The following is a 22,727-nucleotide window of genomic DNA, read 5'->3' as shown; positions in this document are numbered from 1 at the left end:
GCGGCAAGTGTGGAATCACATGGGATTCTTGTTCAACAGTCCAAATAGAGTGGATGCAGAGGATAGTTTTGGCAATTGGTGGAGGGAGATGCAGGTAAAGATAAAACAAGAGAGTTTTAATAAGAAGCAACGAAGTCTCCTTGTAATGGTGCAATGGAGGATTTGGATATCTAGAAACAACTGACTTTTTGATGGCAAAAGGAGTGAACCGGCTGTTATTTGGGAAGAGGCATACAACATGAACGAAGAATTTCACCTTAAGACAAGTCCTTGTTAGTTTTTCTTTTTATTTCCTTTTAGGTTATTCTCATGCTTTTTTTTTGGGTTAATGCCCACCTTATCCTTGCTAGAGTTCAGACATGGACTAATATTGCTTTATTGCAATTTATTAATAAAATTTCATATTTTAGAAAAAAAAAATAGTATTCGAATTTGAATGTAGTTAGTGATTAATAATCTCTTGGCCAGTTTAAATCGCAATCAAAGCCCGGACTCCAGAAACCTGATCATAGCGAGGTCATTTGGAGACCCGGAGATCAAATCCGGAACAACATCCAAAGTTTTCATTTTTTAATAGAATCTTGATGGTTTATGATATTATGTCTCCAAGCATGAAGTAGGTTGTTGAAAGAGATTTATTTTCAGATTATCCTAATTAAACTCATTTTTGGATGGAGTGAAATAAAAAAAAAAGTTAATAATTGTATTAGATAGTAACAATTGCTTTTTCCAGAAAATGTATTTAACAATCAAGACACACAAGCTTATGTTACAAACTAATTTTGTACAATCAAATTATTTTGGATGAGTTTTGAATATATTCGGAGATTATTTTGTGTGCAACCAACCATGTTATTTTAAACGCGTCAATGAATCTAGACCAAGCTTTATTCAACCCATAATACATACCATTTAATCCAAGTAAATAAAATTGAACCTCAAGCATAATGCATATTTCACAATATGGCAGTATATTTCTCTATGGAGAAACTTTAATAGACATACTTAAAATAAAATAACAAAGGTGCTTAATATTCTTATGTAAATATATCGTAAATGGCCAATGAAATTTGTTACATATATTGCAAATATATTTGGTCAAACCTAAATGCAAATAATTGATCTATAGTAACAATTAACATACTAACAGCAAATAGATCACATTATATATAAAATTTAATTTTAATGTACTAACAGTAAAATATTTTATATAGTTATATAATTATATTCATTTTTTTAGATATTTATTTACGCGGTCAATAAAAATAATAATTATTTTTAATGATGTAGCGTTATGTAATTAAAAACACGTATAAGATATTATATATATATATATATATATATATATATATATATATATATATATATATATATATATATATATATATATATATATATTTGAATGCTTTGGAGTGGCAAAGTTACAAAGAAACACCAACTAAGAGCTTAGAATGTGAGGCATCATGCAATAATTTTCCATGTGATGAGGCCAACTAAGTGAATTTGTCTCAAAGTGATCAATTTTTTCCATTTTTGTACTTTGCAATACCAAACAAGAAAATGCATTATTATAAGTTTATTGCTCATAATATGATGAATGGTTTTGTTCTTTCTTTACTTTGTGAGGCTTCCTATTATTAAATTTACAGCACACTGATAACCTTAGGCCACAGATGTCACATGATTTCAAATATTCCAATGTGAGAAGAAGAGAAATGACCCCACAATTTGTTGCCATCTTAATTTGGCAACTCATTCAATTTATTTCCATGCCACATCTATACATGATATACTACCTAATGTAGTTCACAATTAACTGAAATTTTAGAGTCTTTTATTATTTCCTAGTTATAAATTAAGCATGGATTTAGTTTACGTTTTTATTTTTTATTTTTAATATTTTTTATTTTAAAACAAATATAAAAAAAGGTAAAAACAATAAACAAAATTTTATGATTATCACTGTTTTTTTTCCACAAAATTTTGAAAATAAAAAATACTAAAAATAAAGAAATAAACCGTCTCAAAAGATTTGGACATTATTAATAAGAATTTAATTTTAATGTGCTGTCAGTGTAAAATAATTTTACATGAGCATTCAATTACGTAACAATACATCAATAAAAATAATTACTTTTCACATCGACCGACTGAATAGTCATCATAAAAAAACGAATGTGATTGTACGACGGTATAAAACGCTTTATACTAATACTGTCAGTGTATCAAAATTAAACTCTATTAATAATAGTAAATATCAACTATATTTTCTAGTCAAGAGACATAACATAGTTGGTGGTTAAATGAAATTTACAAGCATCATCTAATGAAGAGGTTTGATTTCTAACGGTTACATAGGTGGGTAAAAATTCTAGTAGTAAATTACTCATTTTTAGAAGAATTTTCGTTCTTAAAAGAATTAGTCACAGAAAATATCATTTGGCAAGAAAAAAAAATATCTAATACACTGTGTAAGAAGAGGAGAAACAGACAATAAAAAAATCCAAATTCATTTAATAAATTTACCACATGGAATCTCTAGCACAGTGCTAGAAGCTGTGTAATAAAAATGGCTAATGATGTCACAAACACTAAATTTGTTTTCACACTAGATTGCCCCCACCAAAATGGTTCCTCCTCCATTGCCTTATTCATAATAATGAGTCTTTGAAGCTGTTATTTTTGTCTACTTTCCCTCTTTAAATAACTATATTCCAAATCTGTGGAGTGTTTGGATCATATCAGAACAATGGAGAAAGACAAACTACTTTGAATGATTTATTGATTGGTTCATGGAACCTTGTCCCTACAATAATATAGAGAAAAAAAAATGAACATATACTTACACTTGTATGGATAACTCTAAGCTATCCAATCTTAAATCAAACAAAAAGTTGCAAATTTGAAGAAGTTATAGTCGAATTCTACGCCTTTTGGTCATAAAAGTTTCGATAACATGTCATGAAACTATTTATTCCAAAAGTTTATATAAGCTATCAGATAAAATACATGAATGATTATATATTTTACAACATACTGAAAGGTTTCTTTGTTCTTATGGTACAAAACCAAACCCCAAACAAAACCATTTTACATAATTAACAAGCATTACCATTGATCAAAGCTCACTAATCACTATCTACAATAAGCAACACTTAAAGCCATCAAAATTAAAAAATTACAATGCATACATATGGAACTTTCCAAAGCTTATTATACACAATATTTGAACTCAACATTGAGAACAAGAAAATGGAAAACAATATGCATTCAGGAAACCAACATACCGTTTGTTTCACCGGCCATCCGCGGACGTAAAAGAATCGGCGAATCCAGTAGGCCTTGCCGGAATACTACTCTTGCTGTCTTGTAAGTCCACATGGCTTAAATCCTTTCCTTCCATCTCTTGCCACCCCTTCACCATTTGGTTAAGGGGTAAACTATAGTCTATGCCACAATACTCTTCAGTTTCATCATCAATCGGTTTCCATTTCTCAACGAGCGGTGCCAGAATGCTCACGGCATACCCCATATCCGGCCGCTGGTTTGGTTCCCTGGCAGTGCAATGGCCAGCTAACTCAGCAATGATGGAAATGCTCTCAAAGGTTTCGTCCTGTTTTTCGAGTGCAGGGTCAATAGCATTCATAAGTTTCTCCTTATCTGATTTTATATTCCAGAACCATGCTGCCAAGTACTGGCTTTCCTCCGGCCGGTCCTCATCGAGTGCTGTCAATCCGGTCAGTAGCTCCATCAGAACAACACCAAAACTGAAAACATCTGCTTTTGTAGTGATTTTTCCGGTCACTGAAACATATAAAAAGAATCAACAAAACAAAAACAGAACCATGAATATTTATGAATGTAGCAAATAAATGAGGACAGTAGAAGTTCTAAAACTATCACTAAAGATGAATAAAATTGATTAATGTCTTCATTAGTTACTAATTTCTAACAACCACATATTTAGACATATATACTATAATACAAGGTCAATGGCTCTATTAATTCTATAAAGTAGTTATGAAAAAACAAATCACCTGCATATTCTGGTGCCAAGTATCCGAATGTTCCAGCAAGCCGAGTCACTACAGATTTTTTGCCATCCGGAGCAAGCTTAACAAGTCCAAAATCTGAGACCTTTGCTCTGAAGTCATCACCAAGCAAAATATTTGATGACTTAAGATCTCTATGAATGAAGCTTTGGTGAGCAAGAGTATGAAGATACTCCATTCCTCTAGCAACATCCAATGCAATGTTAAGCCTTCGCTTCCACGAAAGTGGTTCCAATTGCAAGCTCTTCCATTGGAAAAGATGCTTACTGAGAGCACCTTGTGGCATATACTCATAAACTAGTAGTCTCTCTGTCCCTTCTACTGAATAGCCCAAAAGAGACACCAAATTCCGGTGCCGGACTTTCGAAAGAACTGCGATTTCAGACTGGAATTCATCTAAGGCTTTTCTGCTTATCACACCAGCCTCCATTCTCTTCACTGCAATTTTAGTCCCATCATCCAATTCTCCCTTGTAAACACCCCCGAATCCACCCCGGCCGAGCTCATTCTCAGGAGCGAAATTCTTGGTAATGCCTCGAAGGACTTGAACCGATATTACAAGATTTCCAGCTTCAATTACATGAGACACTGCATTTCCACTGGTGTTTAGGTTCCCAGAACCACTTGCTGAAACTGTGGAAATGCTTCTTCCATTGCCATTGCTAGCAACAACAACCTTTACCACATTGTCTGAATCAGATGGATCTCTAGGGTGAACTACTAATGAACTTGAACCCTTGGAGGCTTCATTTCTCCCTTTGAAACAATACAGATAAATTGGAATAAGCAGAATAATTGCAGCAACAATACCTACAATTGGGGTCACAATCAACACCAAGTTCTTTCTTTTGGGATTCTTCAATTCAAGAGAACTGCCAGAGTTGGAATTTGATGGTGCTGTTGGAGTATCAACCAAAGAAAGTTCGCCCCTTCCAGAAGATGGATTTGGCTTATTAACAGATGATGATGATGATGATGATGATGATGATGAGGAGGAGGAGGAGGAGGAGGAGGAGGAGGAGGAGGAGGAGGGAGCTTGTGAAGAGTTACTATGATTCATCAACAGAGGATTCCCATCAGTAACAATCTTCAAACTCTTATCAAAACTTGGCAATGGACCTGAAATGTTGTTGCCACTTAGATCCAACAATTTCAGTGATCTCAAACTAGTCCAATTACTAGGAACCACACCACTGATTTTGTTACCCCCTAATCTGATTTCAACAAGAGAATCCAATTTCGCAACAGAAGGACTAAGAGTACCACTGAAATTAAACTTAGACAAAATAATCATAGAAACTTTCCCATTTGCATTGCACTTTATTCCTAACCATGGACCTTCACAAGGATTATCACCAATCCATGAATTAACAAGATTTAAAGGGTAATCCAACCCACTAAGAAACTCAATCAGTGCCATAACCTCATAGGAACATGAAACCCCAGGTTTTGTTTCACAAAAATTATTGGAATCAAAAGTAACTTTAGGTGTTACAAATTTTGGGGTTGGACCCATTAAATGGTTATTGTTCAAATCCAAATGTTCCAATTGCAATTTAGCTAAAGAATCAGGAATTACCCCAACAAGTTGGTTACCATTGAGATTAAGATCCTTCAGAGAAGCCAAGTCACCAATGTTCTTAGGAATAGTCCCTTTGAAATTGTTACCATGAAGCCACAAACTTGTGAGAGAAACCATTGTTGCAAACACATCAATAGTACCATCAAGACCACCACCACCTTGGTTATTCAACCACAGAATCTGCAACCCAATTCCTTTAAAACTCGCCGGAATCGCGCCAGATAAGTTATTCCCTGAAAGCTGCAGCACAGAAAGAGACACCATGCTACCCAAGAACTCAGGAATTGGACCAACCATGCTGCAACTCATGCAAGAAACATTGGTCAATTGTGTTGACCCTTGCAAAGTCAAAGGGAATTTCCAACCACCATTGCTTGCATTGAGGTTAACATTGTAATCCAATGCTAAAACCTCAAGACTCTCAAGTCCTTCAAAGAAATCATAAGGGATTGAATCAAACTCATTGTGGTTCAAAAATGCAAACTTTAACATCTTCAAACCAATGAAAGAAGGTAAAGGGCCATTGAGCTTGTTGTTCTGAAGACCAAGATTCTCAAGCATTGTGAGCTGGTTGAAGCTTTGAGGCAAAGGACCAATCAAGTTCAAGTTTTTAGCTTGAATCTGAGATACCCTTTTGCCATTGCAGAAGATGTACTTCCATGGAGGGTTTCCACATGGGTCTCCACCATTTTCAGGCCATGGTAAGAGCTCAGGGTTCTTGAGACCGTTTCTGAACTGGTTTAGAACCTTTACATCTGAAGGGTCAGTTTCAGTGAGAACAACACAGCAAAGTGTTAACATCAAAAGTAATAGTAGCAAAAGAACATGTTTTTGTTGTTGTTCCATGCTGAAGATCATGATGTTATAGATGTGAAACTGAGTTCAAAAAGCTTTGTTCTTCTTGTTGTTGCATTGAGAAAGAAGTGTAAATGGATTGTGTTTGGTGGAAGCTTGAGATGGAAGATGGAGACAGAAGAAGAAGAAGAGAGAGAGTGGAAAGTGTTGTTAAAAGGGTGAAGATTAAGGTTGTCAACAAAGGAACAAAAAGGTGAAATTATTAATTAAGGGTTCTAAGTGGAAAGTGTGTCATTAAAATGAGTGATTATATATGATTACTAGTTTTAGATTTTGTTACTGTTATTGTTGTGTTGGTACTAATTGACTTAACTTTTTTTGGGAAACAGAAAAAATTCTCAGGTGAATAACGACAAGAAAAAAAGGTTGAGGTTTTTTTTTTCTTATATAAAAATTTGTCATTTTTTAGTACTTTTAAAATTAGAGGATAAGTTATTTTGTATTAAGTTATTATACAATAAATTTATTAGAATATTAAGTAATTATGTCTTTAATCAATCTAACACAGTTAAAATTTTGACAAAAAGTAACAAAAGTAAGTTTTTGGAGCATCTTTTAAAATGTATTATTAGGATTATATATACAGGTATTTTTTAAATTTTATATTCTTGTAATAGTAAAATAATGTGATAAATTAATTATTTAGGGTTCAAATCAAATATGATATTTTAAATTCAAATAAAAAATAAAAAAATTAATTTGATGTGTGAAATGTAAAATAATTAAGTTTGTCCTTTATTTAGATTTTATTTATTTATAGAAATTAAAACTGACTATTATATTTAGTGATTAAAAATAAAATTGAAATTTTTATTTTAAGATTCAAAATTCTAATCTTTTTAATAATTTCAAAAAATAAAACAAGGATTTTTTTTCTATATTTGTAAAAACAAAAATTAAAATTTTAATAACACTTCTTTCTATATTTACCTTTATTCAAGACATTCTCTCTCTTTCCGTCTTTCTAATCAAACAAGGGTTTTTCTTGTAATTTAAAAAAAAAAAAAAAAAAAACACACACACACACAAACACCCTTTTTCAACATGCAAAAATTTGGCCGTGCTGATGATTGAGGTGTTTGTTCTTCTATTTAAAAAAAAAATACAATCTTTCTCCTAATTTGGGTTCTGACTACTTCTGAGGCAGTGCTATTTCAGAGAGTTGAGTTGAGTTTTTTTCAATGAATAAAAAATTGAAAAAAAAAAAAAAACACAATGAAGAACGAAGACCAAGCATGTAGGTTGTTTGGAATCAATTTGTATTTTGTTAATTTGAAATTCAACAATTTCATTCGGTCTTATTTTATAAGAATAACTTTTTTTTAAATAACAGTATTTTAATAATTTTTTATTTTAATTTTTATATTTATTTTAAATTAAATAAAATATTAAAACATAACTCAATTTTATATATTTTAAATTAAGTATAATATAAAAATTTAATTTATCTCTCAATTTTTATTTTTTAATTTTTATTTCTCAAACTCTCTTTCAAACACAATCTTATTATTAGTTTGCAAAAAATATAAGATTGGAATGAACAACAGACCATTAGTTTTTTTTTTAATAATTTGTGTTTTATTGTTAACACCTTCGTTTAGTCTATCCTTGTGTCTTTATTTTTACAGCAATTTAATAAAAAGATTATTGAAATGTTAATAAATTATATGTGAATATTATAATGTTCAAAATTTTCTTCTTCCGACGGAATATTTATTTGGATTTCATATCCAGAAATAAACACTTCATAAGTTATTATATTTCATATATTTTAGTATATTTAATTGTAGTATAAGTGACTATTATCTATTACCTTATAAAAGATACAATTAACATAACACTGATATTACACATTTAAATCTTTTTAACAATTAAATTTAATTAAGTTGGTTTAAATCTAATAAAAGTTAACTTTATTATTAACCCATGTGAATATGTTATCTTTTCATATCATTCGCTTCTTCTTTAAATTTTTCTTCTTTTTGAACGTTCTTCTTCTCCTTCTTCATTGTTAGTCGCAAATTTTTCACTATTAAGGTCTTAGGCGCTCAACATCCATATTTTCACTTTAGCGACTAATTAGCAAGAAACATTTTTCTAATTAAATGATTTATCCGTTACGACGAGTTAGCGATGACTGTTTTCCATCGCTAACCTAATTTAAATTTTACAATATTATGCAACAAATTGGCGAAAAACTAGTTGCTCGCTAAAAAAAATGGCGATAAATTAACTAGGAAATTATTCATCGCAAAATGCATTTTAAGTATTTGTGATGTATTAGCTAGGAACATTGTTTCTCACTAATTAGCCTTTTCGCACAAAGTTTATTTAGCGACGGACTAGTGTGTGAATTGTTTCTTGCTAATTATATATCAAACACTTGCGACGGAATAGTAACAATAATATCTCTTGCTACTTTACTTTTATTCGATTGAACCCTTAAGCGACTGATTTGCTAGAACATTATCACTTGCTAATTAATTTGTGACAAATTAGCAAGAAAAAATTTTCTACTCTTTTTTAGCTATAAAATTCAATTTATGAGAAACAAACTTACTCGTAAATTTCTCGCTAATCAGTCGTTTGTCTCAAGTTTAAATATTTTGTGACTGTTCATTAATTTTGTCGTTAGTACGTCACTATTTTTTCGTTAGTTAGTGACAGATTAATGACAAAAAATATTTTTCGCAAAAATTTGTCGCTAATTTATTAAATTTTTGTAGTGATAGTTGAAGTAGTCCAAAATTACACTTGTTTAATTTGTCCTTAAAGCATGTTTAATTTTTCTCTTTATTTTTTTTTTGGGTACATACGTTGGTGCCTAATTTTTAATTGCTTGTAGTATTTAGTTAGCAAGCTTCCTCTCACAGTTCATGAACCTGAGTCCAAGAATCATTACACCTATTTAACTTTAACATTTAGCAACGCATATATATGCTTTAATTTGGTTGTTGCGACGTTTATTTGCATGGGTGGGTAGCTAAAATATTTTTATTTTTCTTCTCTGACCTTTCTACTAATACGTGATTAAATAATCAACTCATATATGTATTTAAATAAGTATTAAGAATTTAAAATTTATTTTGTATATATAATATATTAATTAATAAAAAAATTTTAAATAAAATTTAAATTTATGGTAGATTAATTTTTAGTATATTAAAATAAAAAATGTCATTAAAATTGTTAAAAATATATTAAAAATAAATTAAATAATATATATTTATATATAAATATATAATAATTAATTTAATAATTTTTTTTAATATTGACGGAGCATTTTTATATAGGACCTAAACTTTATTATCAAATAACTGACCAATAAATTAAAAGTCCAATATAGGTTTCACAATTTCATTCCATTCTTCTATGCATCTCTTGTATTTATCTTTATTTCCACCATAGAGTTCTTTGCACGTTTCTGTAAAATTGTTTAGCGCTTTGCACAACATTCTGCAATTTTCCCATCTATGTTTTGATATTGGTGACACCAATTTGTCATAGCTTTGGTTGCATTTATTGTAACATGCTGCTAGATCTATGGCATCCTCAGTAGTTCTTGGAAACGATGCTTTTTCATTATCACCAATAAACCCATCAAATTCAGCCATAACAAAACAAATAATTGTTCCAATAATTATCATTATTATTATTACATAAAACATATTGTGTTTAGTCATCTCTCTCTCTTTTTACAATTACAAATTCATGATGATAAATGAAACTAGCTAGGCCTTATATAAGCCTAAAATCATTGTTAGTATTATTAATATTATTATATACAGTATGATTCTCTAATTAATTAGAATATTCCTTGCTTAGTTTGTGCCCCTTCCCTATTCTAATAGTAGTGAATTATCAATGTAAGCAAAACAAAAAATCTTTACTATATAGTAAAATATTGTCTTAGAAGACTTTATTATTTCAATTTTGTTTAACTCCTTCCCGAATTCATTAAAGTAATTAAGGGTTATCAAATTACTTGACTCAAAATATAGTAAAAAAAATTGCAAATACTTTAAAAAGTAAAAAATGTAATATCAATGTTAAGTATTATTCAATTTATTACATATCAAATCTTTTTAAATTTTAAATATAATAATGTCTTTTCAAGTTCTAATAAATTTTAATATTTCTCCTCCAATATTTTTTTATATAGTTAAATTTTTTGTTGCTTAATTATTTCAATTTCCACTGTAACTCCAACACGGTTGCTGCGACCCCTCATCGTTCTATTCACCAACTAATTATGTCTAGATATAAATTAACATATTACTGGAAACAACAAATTATAATGTTTTATAATCATTGTTAATATGTTTTATTGTACGATCTAACTATTCGGAGTATTTCTGAATTTCAGACATTGTAATGAGAACTAGGACTCGTTGGTTCGTTCAACCATGAACCATGATAGAAAATGTATTTACAAAGTAATTCTATACTTAAGTTAATATTTGTGTTTGTGTTTAAGATTATTAGACTTGGTCTTTTTGGTTCCTCTTCTTTTTTATAGGGTACTATTTTTTCTTTCTTATTGGATAATGACTTCTTTCTTAATGTGTATCGTGATTTTGTTATTGTTCCAAATCACTTTCACATATATTTTTTTTACTAAAGATAGGAGACTCGAACCTGTAATCTTTTAAATGAGTATGGAGAGACTATGCCATTTAAACTATAATTCATTAGCCACATATTATTACCTATTAGGCATTAATTTAGATGTATATGATGCTCTTTTCTTTTTAAAGCATTTAAATTAAGATTAATACTCAAATTTGTCTTTAAAAGATTGTCTATTTTTTAAATTAATTTTTAATAATTTTTTTAGTCATATTAAATTATTAATCATTGGAAGATAAAGCGTAAGTCAAATTGATGATCATTTCAATTCGTTAAATAAATAATAATATATTACGTTAAGTACCGCATAGTACGATGGTGTAGTAGATTAATGCTAATATTTATGTTCTCAAGTCTTTATTCTTATGTCGGAATATTTATATTATTTGAATGTCAAAATCGATGAGTTTGGAATAAATATTTTTTGAATTATTATATTTTATAATATTTTATACTATTAGGACCAAAATTAAAAATAGTATTTATTATATCACATAAAGTACTAGGTGCATTTATTTTTCAAAAAACAAAACTCACAAATTCAAAAAAAAAAACATATGACATACTTACTATTAATAAAGTACCAGGTGCACTCATTAATATCTATTATAAAATGTATAATGTTACAGATTTAAGTCTTTTTATTAATCAAGTCTAACTAATAATAAAATTGGTCTAATATAACAGAAATCAGTTATAAGTAACGTACATTATTCTAAATATTTTTATTTAATTTAGTTAGATTTGGTTCATAAAAAAACTTAAACGTGTAATATTTTTTCCATATCCTCTTTGTATTTGGCTTATCCATGCTTCTATGCATTTTTTATATGCATCTTCATCTCCACGACATCGTTCCCTGCACCATTCTATATATCGATTTAGCCTTTTGCAAGACTCTCTGCATCTTTGTCGTCTATTTCTTGATTTTCTCCATGATCTACTGTTATAGGTGTAACACCCTACCACACTAAGCTTTACGCTTAAGTCGTAAAACGAAGGTGGTGAGGTATTACGACCTCTAAAATAAAATGAATACATATAATAGCAGAAGAATTATAGTATGCTAGGAGCCTTGAAGAAAAGGGGGAAATAAAAACCGCACAATAAAGGCGCTACGCTCAAGGAACGAGTTAGCTTACGTGCTAAGAAAACCATAACTATTTAACACAAGATAACAGAAGTGGGAATAGAGTGCCAAAGATACATAATATCAAGCTCCTAACTCAGCCTGCGAAGTCAAGACTGGCCGGAGAATATTTACACATATATACATATATATCCAAAACCCAAAAGTACATATATACAATCCTGCCTCTCCATAAACCTCTAAGAGGATCAAAAAGAATAAGTCATGCGGAGAGAAAGCTAAGTACATATATATACATCATATCATAACAAAATATCCCAGTAACCACTCCGCCTCAAGAGTCCAGACGCCTAACGAGATGCCTCTCGACCTGCATCTGAAAAACAACAACATAGTATGGAATGAGAACCGGAGGTTCTCAGTATGGTAAAGGTGCCCGCATAGTTAATATAAAAGGTCTCGGGAAAGCCAGAGGCATTCCTAAAACTTCGACACTCAGAATCATTCTTAAGGATAATAAACTAAACCAAAAGTTAGGTAAGCTATCTAAGGTATTCTAATTCTGAATCTAACTTTAACCTAATAATTCACGTTCTGTCTCCTCTAATCCTCCAAATCATTGGTGGAACAATCCTCTCTCCTCACACCTTCGTCAGGAGGAATTTCCCAAAAACATACACATACAATTCAAGCAAAGAAAACACAGATAGAGAAGCATTTACAGCAAGTAGAACAAGTAGCAGATAAGTAGAATTTAACAGTTAAACAAACTAAAGCAATGCACACCCAAACAAAGCAAACAAATGCATATGATGTATGCCTGTCCTATGGCTGATGAGTCTCATCTGTCGGTTATACAGCCAACCCGACAAGTCCTGGTAGTTAACCATTGGACAGTCCCTCTGTGCGCGCATCCCCAAGCTCAATAATATTCCATGGAGTCAAACTCCAAGCTCAAATATAATATTCCATGGAGTCACACTCCAAGCTCAATAGTATAGTATTCCATGGAGTTAAACTCCAAGCTCAATAATATTCAATATTCATATTTATGCATGCCCATGGGGGAATCCGGGGAGTTAAAGTGCCCGGTCACATCTTGCGACAGAGGGTCAATAAATAGTCTCAAATGCACAAGCCACATAATAATCTCTTTCTTTTTAAAATACCACCTCAAATCAAACTCCAATTCTTAAAGAAATTTTGGCATTATCTCCTCTAAGACTCAAATTTCTGCCACCCTTCAAGGGTCCCAACTATCAAACCAAACACCTCTCAGTCACTCAAATCATTTCCAGTAACAAATTATTTCATAATCAAACAAATACCAATATTAAATCTTTTTCCAAACCGACCAACTTCAACAGCAAATTATTGACAACAGCTAAACCTCACATTTTATACCATATACACAAACCATCAATTATACATTCAGTTCATTCCTATCTTAAGGTCTTCTAGCCTAAGTTTTCACGTGACATTAAATGTTAACTACGAGAAACCAAAACCATACCTTCGTACGGAATCAAAATATTCGAAGCTCCGGAGAAGCTTTCTGACTGAGCTATCGAAGAAAAAAAATGTCCAGAATCGTCTATGCCTCCTAAAATTTCCGTTGGCCAAACCCAAAGAAAAGATGAGCTATGTCACTGTCAATTTCCACTAATCAAAAATGGTGCCAACGTGTAGAAGAAGAGGTTACGAATACTCTTACCGGATTAGATTTTTGATTGGAGTTACGGATTGTAAGAAATCGAAACCGAAAGATTAGAAGAGGTTTACGTTCTTACGCTTCTCTCTCTCGGTCACTCTTCTCTCTCGTCTCTCATTCCTTTGTTTTCTGTATGTATATATTATATGTATGGCGGCGTAAATATAATAATGGTAATAAAGTAAAGGTTACTTATTCTTTCATATGATACTATTATATATAGAGCTAGCTAATGATATAATAAAGCTAACAATTCTCATAACTATTTATTACATATATGTATACGTATAGAAAGGCTTTCCATTAGCTAAATTGCTGCCGCCTTGCGTACATGCCTAATAATAATAATAATAATAATAATAATAATAATAATAATAATAATAATAATAATATGATTAATGTAATAATATATATATATGCAATGTAATCCATAATTGAAGCCGCCTTTTATTTCCATGCTTTATGATTAGTAATAATAATAATACTAACAATAGTAATGATAATTATGCTGTAATAATAATAATAAGCGTAATAGTAATAATAATAATACAATTATAGCAATAATATATATAAAGCTAAAAGTATATAAGTTATTAATATAAATGATATTAGTAATTTAAGGATAAAAGATATTTGGTGAAATATTAGCAAAGCTAAGCTCACCAAAGAGTACCGATATTTATTCATATAATTAAGTATCAAACTCGATAATAATATTATAATCTAAACTCTATTTTTAAATAATTAAAATATCAATTATTCAAATTAAAATATACATATAAGTTTTATTATTTATAAATTACTGGAATTATAGTCTTAATTATGTAAAATATTTCATCATAAAATATTTATATATATAAGAACATGAATTTGATTGAATTCAAATAGTTATAAAATTAGTTCAATTTGATAATAAAATAATTTTTTTTTTCTAAAATAAGGAATTCTAATTTTATAAAATAAATTATAACTTATTTATATTTATATTTTTAAAACTGAGGGTCACTACATTCTACCCACCTTACAAAATTTTTCGCCCTCGAAAATTGATATAAAATAGAAAAGATTCATACTGACGTAATTTCCCTTCTTAAACATGTCAAAGAAAAACAGAAAGATTTGACATGCTTAGTTTGCAAATCCAGGATATTCTTGTAGCTTAAAAGTCTACGTAAAGCAGAAGATACAAGATAGATTCGACGCAGAAAGGTTATAAGGCAGGTTGGTATTAGAACGACGGGTTTATCGCTTCTAATACTCGCTTTATCTAGCTCCTAAGTTCTGCTGATTCTAATGGTGCCATCATACGTAATACTATCGAAAATGGTTCAGCCTCTGACACTAAATCTATCACAACTTACTTTTTCTCTCGACACCTAACTGGTTATCAAAGAGATATTTCTATCGGCCTAAATTCCTAGTCCGTATTCAAGTCCAAAACTACGTCCAGTCTTTCCAGTCCTAAACTTCCATATCCGGTTATGTAACCTAAACGAAAGCGAGGTCCTAGCTCTACACAGAACAAATTTGTCCTACGCATTCTGTATCATACTTACCTCGATCCTGTCGTGGCCAACTCGCATCTGCGGCTCTCCCACGCGAACAATCTCTAGACATGTGTCCCGGTGCTCCACATCGAAAGCACATGCCCAGTCCGTACCTGCGTGGCTCCTCTGGAGTAGTCTCACCAAAGCCTTCCTGTAGCAGTGTCCACTTCATGGAGCAATCCTCTGCGAGCTGGCTCTTCTTAACCAACTCAGTGAAATTTGTTAACTTTTGTGGATACACATAATTAAAGATATCTCTCCTTAGTCCTTTCTCATACTGAGCACACTTCCATTCCTCACAATCAGCTGGATTTCCTTGACAAGTTTTTGAGAAACGGCACAGGTTGTCGAATTCACGGGTATAGTCGGCAACGGACATATCCTTTTGCTTCAGCTGCATTAACTCCAATTCCTTTGCAATGCGAAACGCATGCAAGAAATATCTCCCATAAAACTCTGTCTTGAATCCATGCCAAGAGACATCCGTTAACTCCACCTGCAAGGTATGACACAATTCTTGCCACCAATTCTGAGCATCTCCTTCCAACATATGAGTCACTATCTCTACTGACTGTACTTCAGGAACATGCTGAGTGTACAAAAACCTCTCCACTTCTCGAAACCACTGATCAGCCTCCAGGGCATTGGCGTTTCCGTTAAACCGAGGTGGACCACTCTTGAGGAAGTCAGTAAGGGTCATAGACCTATAGTATCGACTTACGTTACTTGTACTAGCACTAGGGTTTCCACCTGGACGTCCTTGCATTGGTTCAACCACGGGATTTCCTCTCTGAACACCTCGTTCGGATCCACGAGACGACATTTGGTCCCTGTTCACACCAAACAAGTGATATTAAGTTGATCAGTCTCAATATCGCAAGTTTAATGTTTCAAGTTCCAGATGCATGCTCATGAACATTTATGCCACATATATCAATCAGATATCCTAATAGCACATACACACACCCAGAGTATGCCCAGAAGCATAATCAGTCCATCCCTCAGGCTCTATAGGAACGAACTGCTCTGATACCATAATGTAACACCCTACCACACTAAGCTTTACGCTTAAGTCGTAAAACGAAGGTGGTGAGGTATTACGACCTCTAAAATAAAATGAATACATATAATAGCAGAAGAATTATAGTATGCTAGGAGCCTTGAAGAAAAGGGGGAAATAAAAACCGCACAATAAAGGCGCTACGCTCAAGGAACGAGTTAGCTTACGTGCTAAGAAAACCATAACTATTTAACACAAGATAACAGAAGTGGGAATAGAGTGCCAAAGATACATAATATCAAGCTCCTAACTCAGCCTGCGAAGTCAAGACTGGCCGGAGAATATTTACACATATATACATATATATCCAAAACCCAAAAGTACATATATACAATCCTGCCTCTCCATAAACCTCTAAGAGGATCAAAAAGAATAAGTCATGCGGAGAGAAAGCTAAGTACATATATATACATCATATCATAACAAAATATCCCAGTAACCACTCCGCCTCAAGAGTCCAGACGCCTAACGAGATGCCTCTCGACCTGCATCTGAAAAACAACAACATAGTATGGAATGAGAACCGGAGGTTCTCAGTATGGTAAAGGTGCCCGCATAGTTAATATAAAAGGTCTCGGGAAAGCCAGAGGCATTCCTAAAACTTCGACACTCAGAATCATTCTTAAGGATAATAAACTAAACCAAAAGTTAGGTAAGCTATCTAAGGTATTCTAATTCTGAATCTAACTTTAACCTAATAATTCACGTTCTGTCTCCTCTAATCCTCCAAATCATTGGTGGAACAATCCTCTCTCCTCACACCTTCGTCAGGAGGAATTTCCCAAAAACATACACATACAATTCAAGCAAAGAAAACACAGATAGAGAAGCATTTACAGCAAGTAGAACAAGTAGCAGATAAGTAGAATTTAACAGTTAAACAAACTAAAGCAATGCACACCCAAACAAAGCAAACAAATGCATATGATGTATGCCTGTCCTATGGCTGATGAGTCTCATCTGTCGGTTATACAGCCAACCCGACAAGTCCTGGTAGTTAACCATTGGACAGTCCCTCTGTGCGCGCATCCCCAAGCTCAATAATATTCCATGGAGTCAAACTCCAAGCTCAAATATAATATTCCATGGAGTCACACTCCAAGCTCAATAGTATAGTATTCCATGGAGTTAAACTCCAAGCTCAATAATATTCAATATTCATATTTATGCATGCCCATGGGGGAATCCGGGGAGTTAAAGTGCCCGGTCACATCTTGCGACAGAGGGTCAATAAATAGTCTCAAATGCACAAGCCACATAATAATCTCTTTCTTTTTAAAATACCACCTCAAATCAAACTCCAATTCTTAAAGAAATTTTGGCATTATCTCCTCTAAGACTCAAATTTCTGCCACCCTTCAAGGGTCCCAACTATCAAACCAAACACCTCTCAGTCACTCAAATCATTTCCAGTAACAAATTATTTCATAATCAAACAAATACCAATATTAAATCTTTTTCCAAACCGACCAACTTCAACAGCAAATTATTGACAACAGCTAAACCTCACATTTTATACCATATACACAAACCATCAATTATACATTCAGTTCATTCCTATCTTAAGGTCTTCTAGCCTAAGTTTTCACGTGACATTAAATGTTAACTACGAGAAACCAAAACCATACCTTCGTACGGAATCAAAATATTCGAAGCTCCGGAGAAGCTTTCTGACTGAGCTATCGAAGAAAAAAAATGTCCAGAATCGTCTATGCCTCCTAAAATTTCCGTTGGCCAAACCCAAAGAAAAGATGAGCTATGTCACTGTCAATTTCCACTAATCAAAAATGGTGCCAACGTGTAGAAGAAGAGGTTACGAATACTCTTACCGGATTAGATTTTTGATTGGAGTTACGGATTGTAAGAAATCGAAACCGAAAGATTAGAAGAGGTTTACGTTCTTACGCTTCTCTCTCTCGGTCACTCTTCTCTCTCGTCTCTCATTCCTTTGTTTTCTGTATGTATATATTATATGTATGGCGGCGTAAATATAATAATGGTAATAAAGTAAAGGTTACTTATTCTTTCATATGATACTATTATATATAGAGCTAGCTAATGATATAATAAAGCTAACAATTCTCATAACTATTTATTACATATATGTATACGTATAGAAAGGCTTTCCATTAGCTAAATTGCTGCCGCCTTGCGTACATGCCTAATAATAATAATAATAATAATAATAATAATAATAATAATAATAATAATAATATGATTAATGTAATAATATATATATATGCAATGTAATCCATAATTGAAGCCGCCTTTTATTTCCATGCTTTATGATTAGTAATAATAATAATACTAACAATAGTAATGATAATTATGCTGTAATAATAATAATAAGCGTAATAGTAATAATAATAATACAATTATAGCAATAATATATATAAAGCTGAAAGTATATAAGTTATTAATATAAATGATATTAGTAATTTAAGGATAAAAGATATTTGGTGAAATATTAGCAAAGCTAAGCTCACCAAAGAGTACCGATATTTATTCATATAATTAAGTATCAAACTCGATAATAATATTATAATCTAAACTCTATTTTTAAATAATTAAAATATCAATTATTCAAATTAAAATATACATATAAGTTTTATTATTTATAAATTACTGGAATTATAGTCTTAATTATGTAAAATATTTCATCATAAAATATTTATATATATAAGAACATGAATTTGATTGAATTCAAATAGTTATAAAATTAGTTCAATTTGATAATAAAATAATTTTTTTTTTCTAAAATAAGGAATTCTAATTTTATAAAATAAATTATAACTTATTTATATTTATATTTTTAAAACTGAGGGTCACTACAATAGGCTTCGTTGCATTTTCTATAACACGAGTTAAGATCGTAGGCATCATCAATACTTGGAATCCACATTTTTTCATCATCACGAACAAAGCCATCAAATTCAACATTAACATAACAAATAATTGTTCCAATTATTAATATTATTAGTGCATAAAACACACGGTGTTTAATCATCTCTCTTTGTAATTATAAGTTTATGATAAATGAAACTAGACTTTGTATAATCTAAAATCATTATTAATATTATTAGTATTACTATATATATATATATATGCAATATGATTCTCGAATTAATTATTAAAATATTCTTTCATTAGTTTGTGTCTCTTCCCTATTTTAAGAGTAATAAATCCCCAATAAAAATGAAATAATATAAAAAGTCTATACTTTAGTGGAGTATTATTTTAGAATTCTTTATTATTATTTCAATTTTGTTTAATCCCTTCTTGAATTCAATAAAGTAATTATAAATCGTCATCAAATTACTTGACCCAAAATATGTCGAAAAGATTACAAATACTTTTAAAAAGTTAAAAATATATTATCAATGTTGATGAGTATATATATATAGAGGATAAAAGAAAATCTATTTTTAATTATTTAGATATATTTTGTTTTTAACAATTTTTAATTATATCAGAATATTTATATTATTTGAATGCCAAATCCGACGAGTTTAAAATAAATATTTCCTGAATTATTATAACCAAAATTAAAAGTAGTATTCATCCCATCAAGTACTACTGTACTAGGCGCATTTATTTTTTAAAAAACAAAACTCACAAAAATTCAAAAAAATAAAATAAAACATCTTAAATAAAAAATACTTACCATTAATAAAGTACTAGCTAGGTGCACTCATCAATATATTTTCTATAATTTTCTATCTCTCTCTCTGAGGTGGATTTCTTTTTAAAAATCGAGCCCATTGTTTTATGCATTTCTTATATGCAACTTTATCCCTACCACAGCGCGTCCTGCACCATTTTATAGCATCATTTAGTCTTTTACAATTCTTTCTGCATCTATTCAATCTATTTCTTGATTGTTTCGATAACATGTTATAGCCTTCGTTGCATTTTTTTAAACACAAGACAACGTTGTAGGGATTATCTAAAACGAGCTCAATCATTATGTGCTTATTGAATGAGCCACATTTATATAGACTATTAGATTTTATTAGATAAAAATCAAAGGCTAATATAAAATAAGAGCATTGATAGACTCTAATAAATATAGAATATCCTAGTACATAAATAAATACTTTAAATAGCAATACTTTAATACACAATACTTTAAATAGCAACAAAATCTTTTATTCTTAAATAACTAAATATAAAATATATAAATATAAAATAAATGAGTATTTTTTATTTAATAAAATTAATTATTATGCAAAACTTTTTTATAATATTAAAAAATTATATTAAAATAATATTTTAAATAGTAACATAAAACTATAAAATCATTAAAATTTATTTTATATTACTTGATAAATAATTAGATTATTATATTTAAAATTTATTAACTAACTACTTTTATTAAAGATATTATTATATAATATAATTTTTTATAAAAATATTTTTAAAAAATAATTTATTTAAAATGTTATATATAATACATGAAAATATTATTTTTTTATTTTTTTAATTTTTTAAAAAAACAAAATAAATAATATAATTTTAAATACATACCTAAATAAAAAAGTTAATATTTTCATGTATTATATATAACGTTTTAAATAAATTTTACTTTTACAAATATTTTGATAAAAAATTATATTATATAATAATATATTTAACAAAGTAATTAGTTAATAAATTTTAAATATAATAAACTAATTATTTGTCAAGTAATATAAAATAAACTTTATTTATTTTATATTTTTATGTTGTAGTTTAAAATATCATTTTAATATTATAAAAAAAATTTGTATATAATAATTAATCTTAATGACTAAAAAAAACTTATATTTTTTGTATTTATATTTTATATTTTTTAAAATAAAATTTTTTTATCTTATATAATAAAATAAGTGATAATCTTCTTATATATATATATATATATATATATATATATATATATATATATATATATATATATATATATTAGGGGTGGTAAAACCGGTCGAATTCGTCGGGCCGACCCGCCGAACTCGCTAAAAAATGTGGGTTGGGTTAGAATTTGAAACCTGTCAAATTAAAAAAATTCGCTAAATTATGTATATATGTTCTAACTTCTAATTATGTGACTTTATTTATTTTATTTTATAATTTCGTATATATGTTCAAATTATGTGACTTATTTTTTAAAATAAAGATGGTTCTATTGACAAATATTATTTTAAGCAAATTTATTGAAGTTAAAAATTTTAAAAATAATAATAAAAAATTATATTATAATTTGACTATTTTTTATTTGTAATTAATTGTTTAATTATTATTTTTTAGTTAATTTTAATTAATTTTATTTAAAAAAAAAACAAAGTCAAACGACTAACATTTTGTACCAACTTTAGTTGGCGGGACGGGCTGGTCCGTCCCGCTTAAGGTGCAGGCCTAGGTGAGGCGGGGCGGGTTGGGGCGAGCCGGCCCGCATTGCCACCCCTAATATATATATATATATATATATATATATATATATATATATATATATAGGGGTGGCAAGCGGGGAAGCCCGCCCCGTCCCGCCCCGCCTCGTGAGGCGGTCCAAAAATCCTAACCCTCCCCGCCTAACGGCAGGTATAGCCCGTCAAATATCTTCTTTTTTTTTTTTACTTTTAACTATTAAATAATATATATAAAGGCATAAAAAAATCTGTCCTATTTTTTACTTTTAACTATTATAATTTCTAAAAGTTATAAACAAATTATAATTTTGTTATTCACAAATATTAAAGTCTTTGTAATTATAAATATCTAATAAATATAAATATAAACCAAGTTTTCATCCAAAACATAATTATAAATATTGTTCCCAAAGCAAAATAAACATAATCTAAAACATAATTATAAATATTGTCTCTAAAACAAAATAAATATAATCCAAAACACACAATTTTCATCTTCATTCTCTTGTAAGTTAGGTTGGGAAAAATTGGGTTTTGGCAAAAAAAATTGTAAAAATACTTCTTGCTAAAAATAATAAGCCCGACCCGTCCCGCCAAAATCCGTGGTTTAAGCGGTGCGAGTTAGGCGGTCCCAATTTTTCAGCCCAACCCGTTTTTTTTGGCGGGTTACGCGGGCCGACCCGGCGGATTTAGCCCCGTTTGCCACCCCTATATATATATATATATATATATATATATATATATATATATATTATTTAGTAATTTTTTTATATATTAAATAATTATAATTATATAATAA

General features: G+C 30.2%; 1 protein-coding gene and 2 long non-coding RNA genes across 4 annotated transcripts; all 3 read right to left on the bottom strand.

Moving 5' to 3' along the window:
• Positions 1–2,488: 2,488 nt before the first annotated feature.
• On the bottom strand, positions 2,489–6,668 carry LOC112728768 (receptor-like kinase TMK3). 2 transcript variants are annotated; one of them, XM_025779057.3, is made up of 3 exons: positions 4,038–6,662; positions 3,288–3,804; positions 2,489–2,806 (listed from the first exon to the last, which is right to left on the bottom strand). In XM_025779057.3, exons 1-2 carry the CDS (start codon positions 6,490–6,492, stop codon positions 3,296–3,298), a joined length of 2,964 nt encoding a protein of 987 aa, XP_025634842.1. In that variant the 5' UTR covers positions 6,493–6,662; the 3' UTR covers positions 2,489–2,806; positions 3,288–3,295. The 2 variants fall into 2 exon arrangements, with proteins under 2 accessions (XP_025634842.1, XP_072066083.1); XM_072209982.1 differs by lacking the exon at positions 2,489–2,806 and having other exon boundaries at positions 3,007–3,804; positions 4,038–6,668.
• Positions 6,669–12,302: 5,634 nt separating this feature from the next.
• Positions 12,303–14,086, bottom strand: LOC112729482 (uncharacterized). The gene is made up of 3 exons (XR_003166557.2): positions 13,923–14,086; positions 13,722–13,811; positions 12,303–12,584 (listed from the first exon to the last, which is right to left on the bottom strand). It is a non-coding gene; the product is annotated as an uncharacterized lncRNA (long non-coding RNA).
• Positions 14,087–16,735: 2,649 nt separating this feature from the next.
• Positions 16,736–18,519, bottom strand: LOC112729481 (uncharacterized). Its single transcript, XR_003166556.2, has 3 exons — positions 18,356–18,519; positions 18,155–18,244; positions 16,736–17,017 (listed from the first exon to the last, which is right to left on the bottom strand). It is a non-coding gene; the product is annotated as an uncharacterized lncRNA (long non-coding RNA).
• Positions 18,520–22,727: the final 4,208 nt, after the last annotated feature.

This window comes from Arachis hypogaea, chromosome 12 (genome assembly GCF_003086295.3).
Source record: "Arachis hypogaea cultivar Tifrunner chromosome 12, arahy.Tifrunner.gnm2.J5K5, whole genome shotgun sequence".
In the NCBI taxonomy this organism is placed as follows: domain Eukaryota; kingdom Viridiplantae; phylum Streptophyta; class Magnoliopsida; order Fabales; family Fabaceae; genus Arachis; species Arachis hypogaea.
Note: the sequence above shows the minus strand (reverse complement) of the source record. Positions and strands in the feature narration are given on the sequence as shown.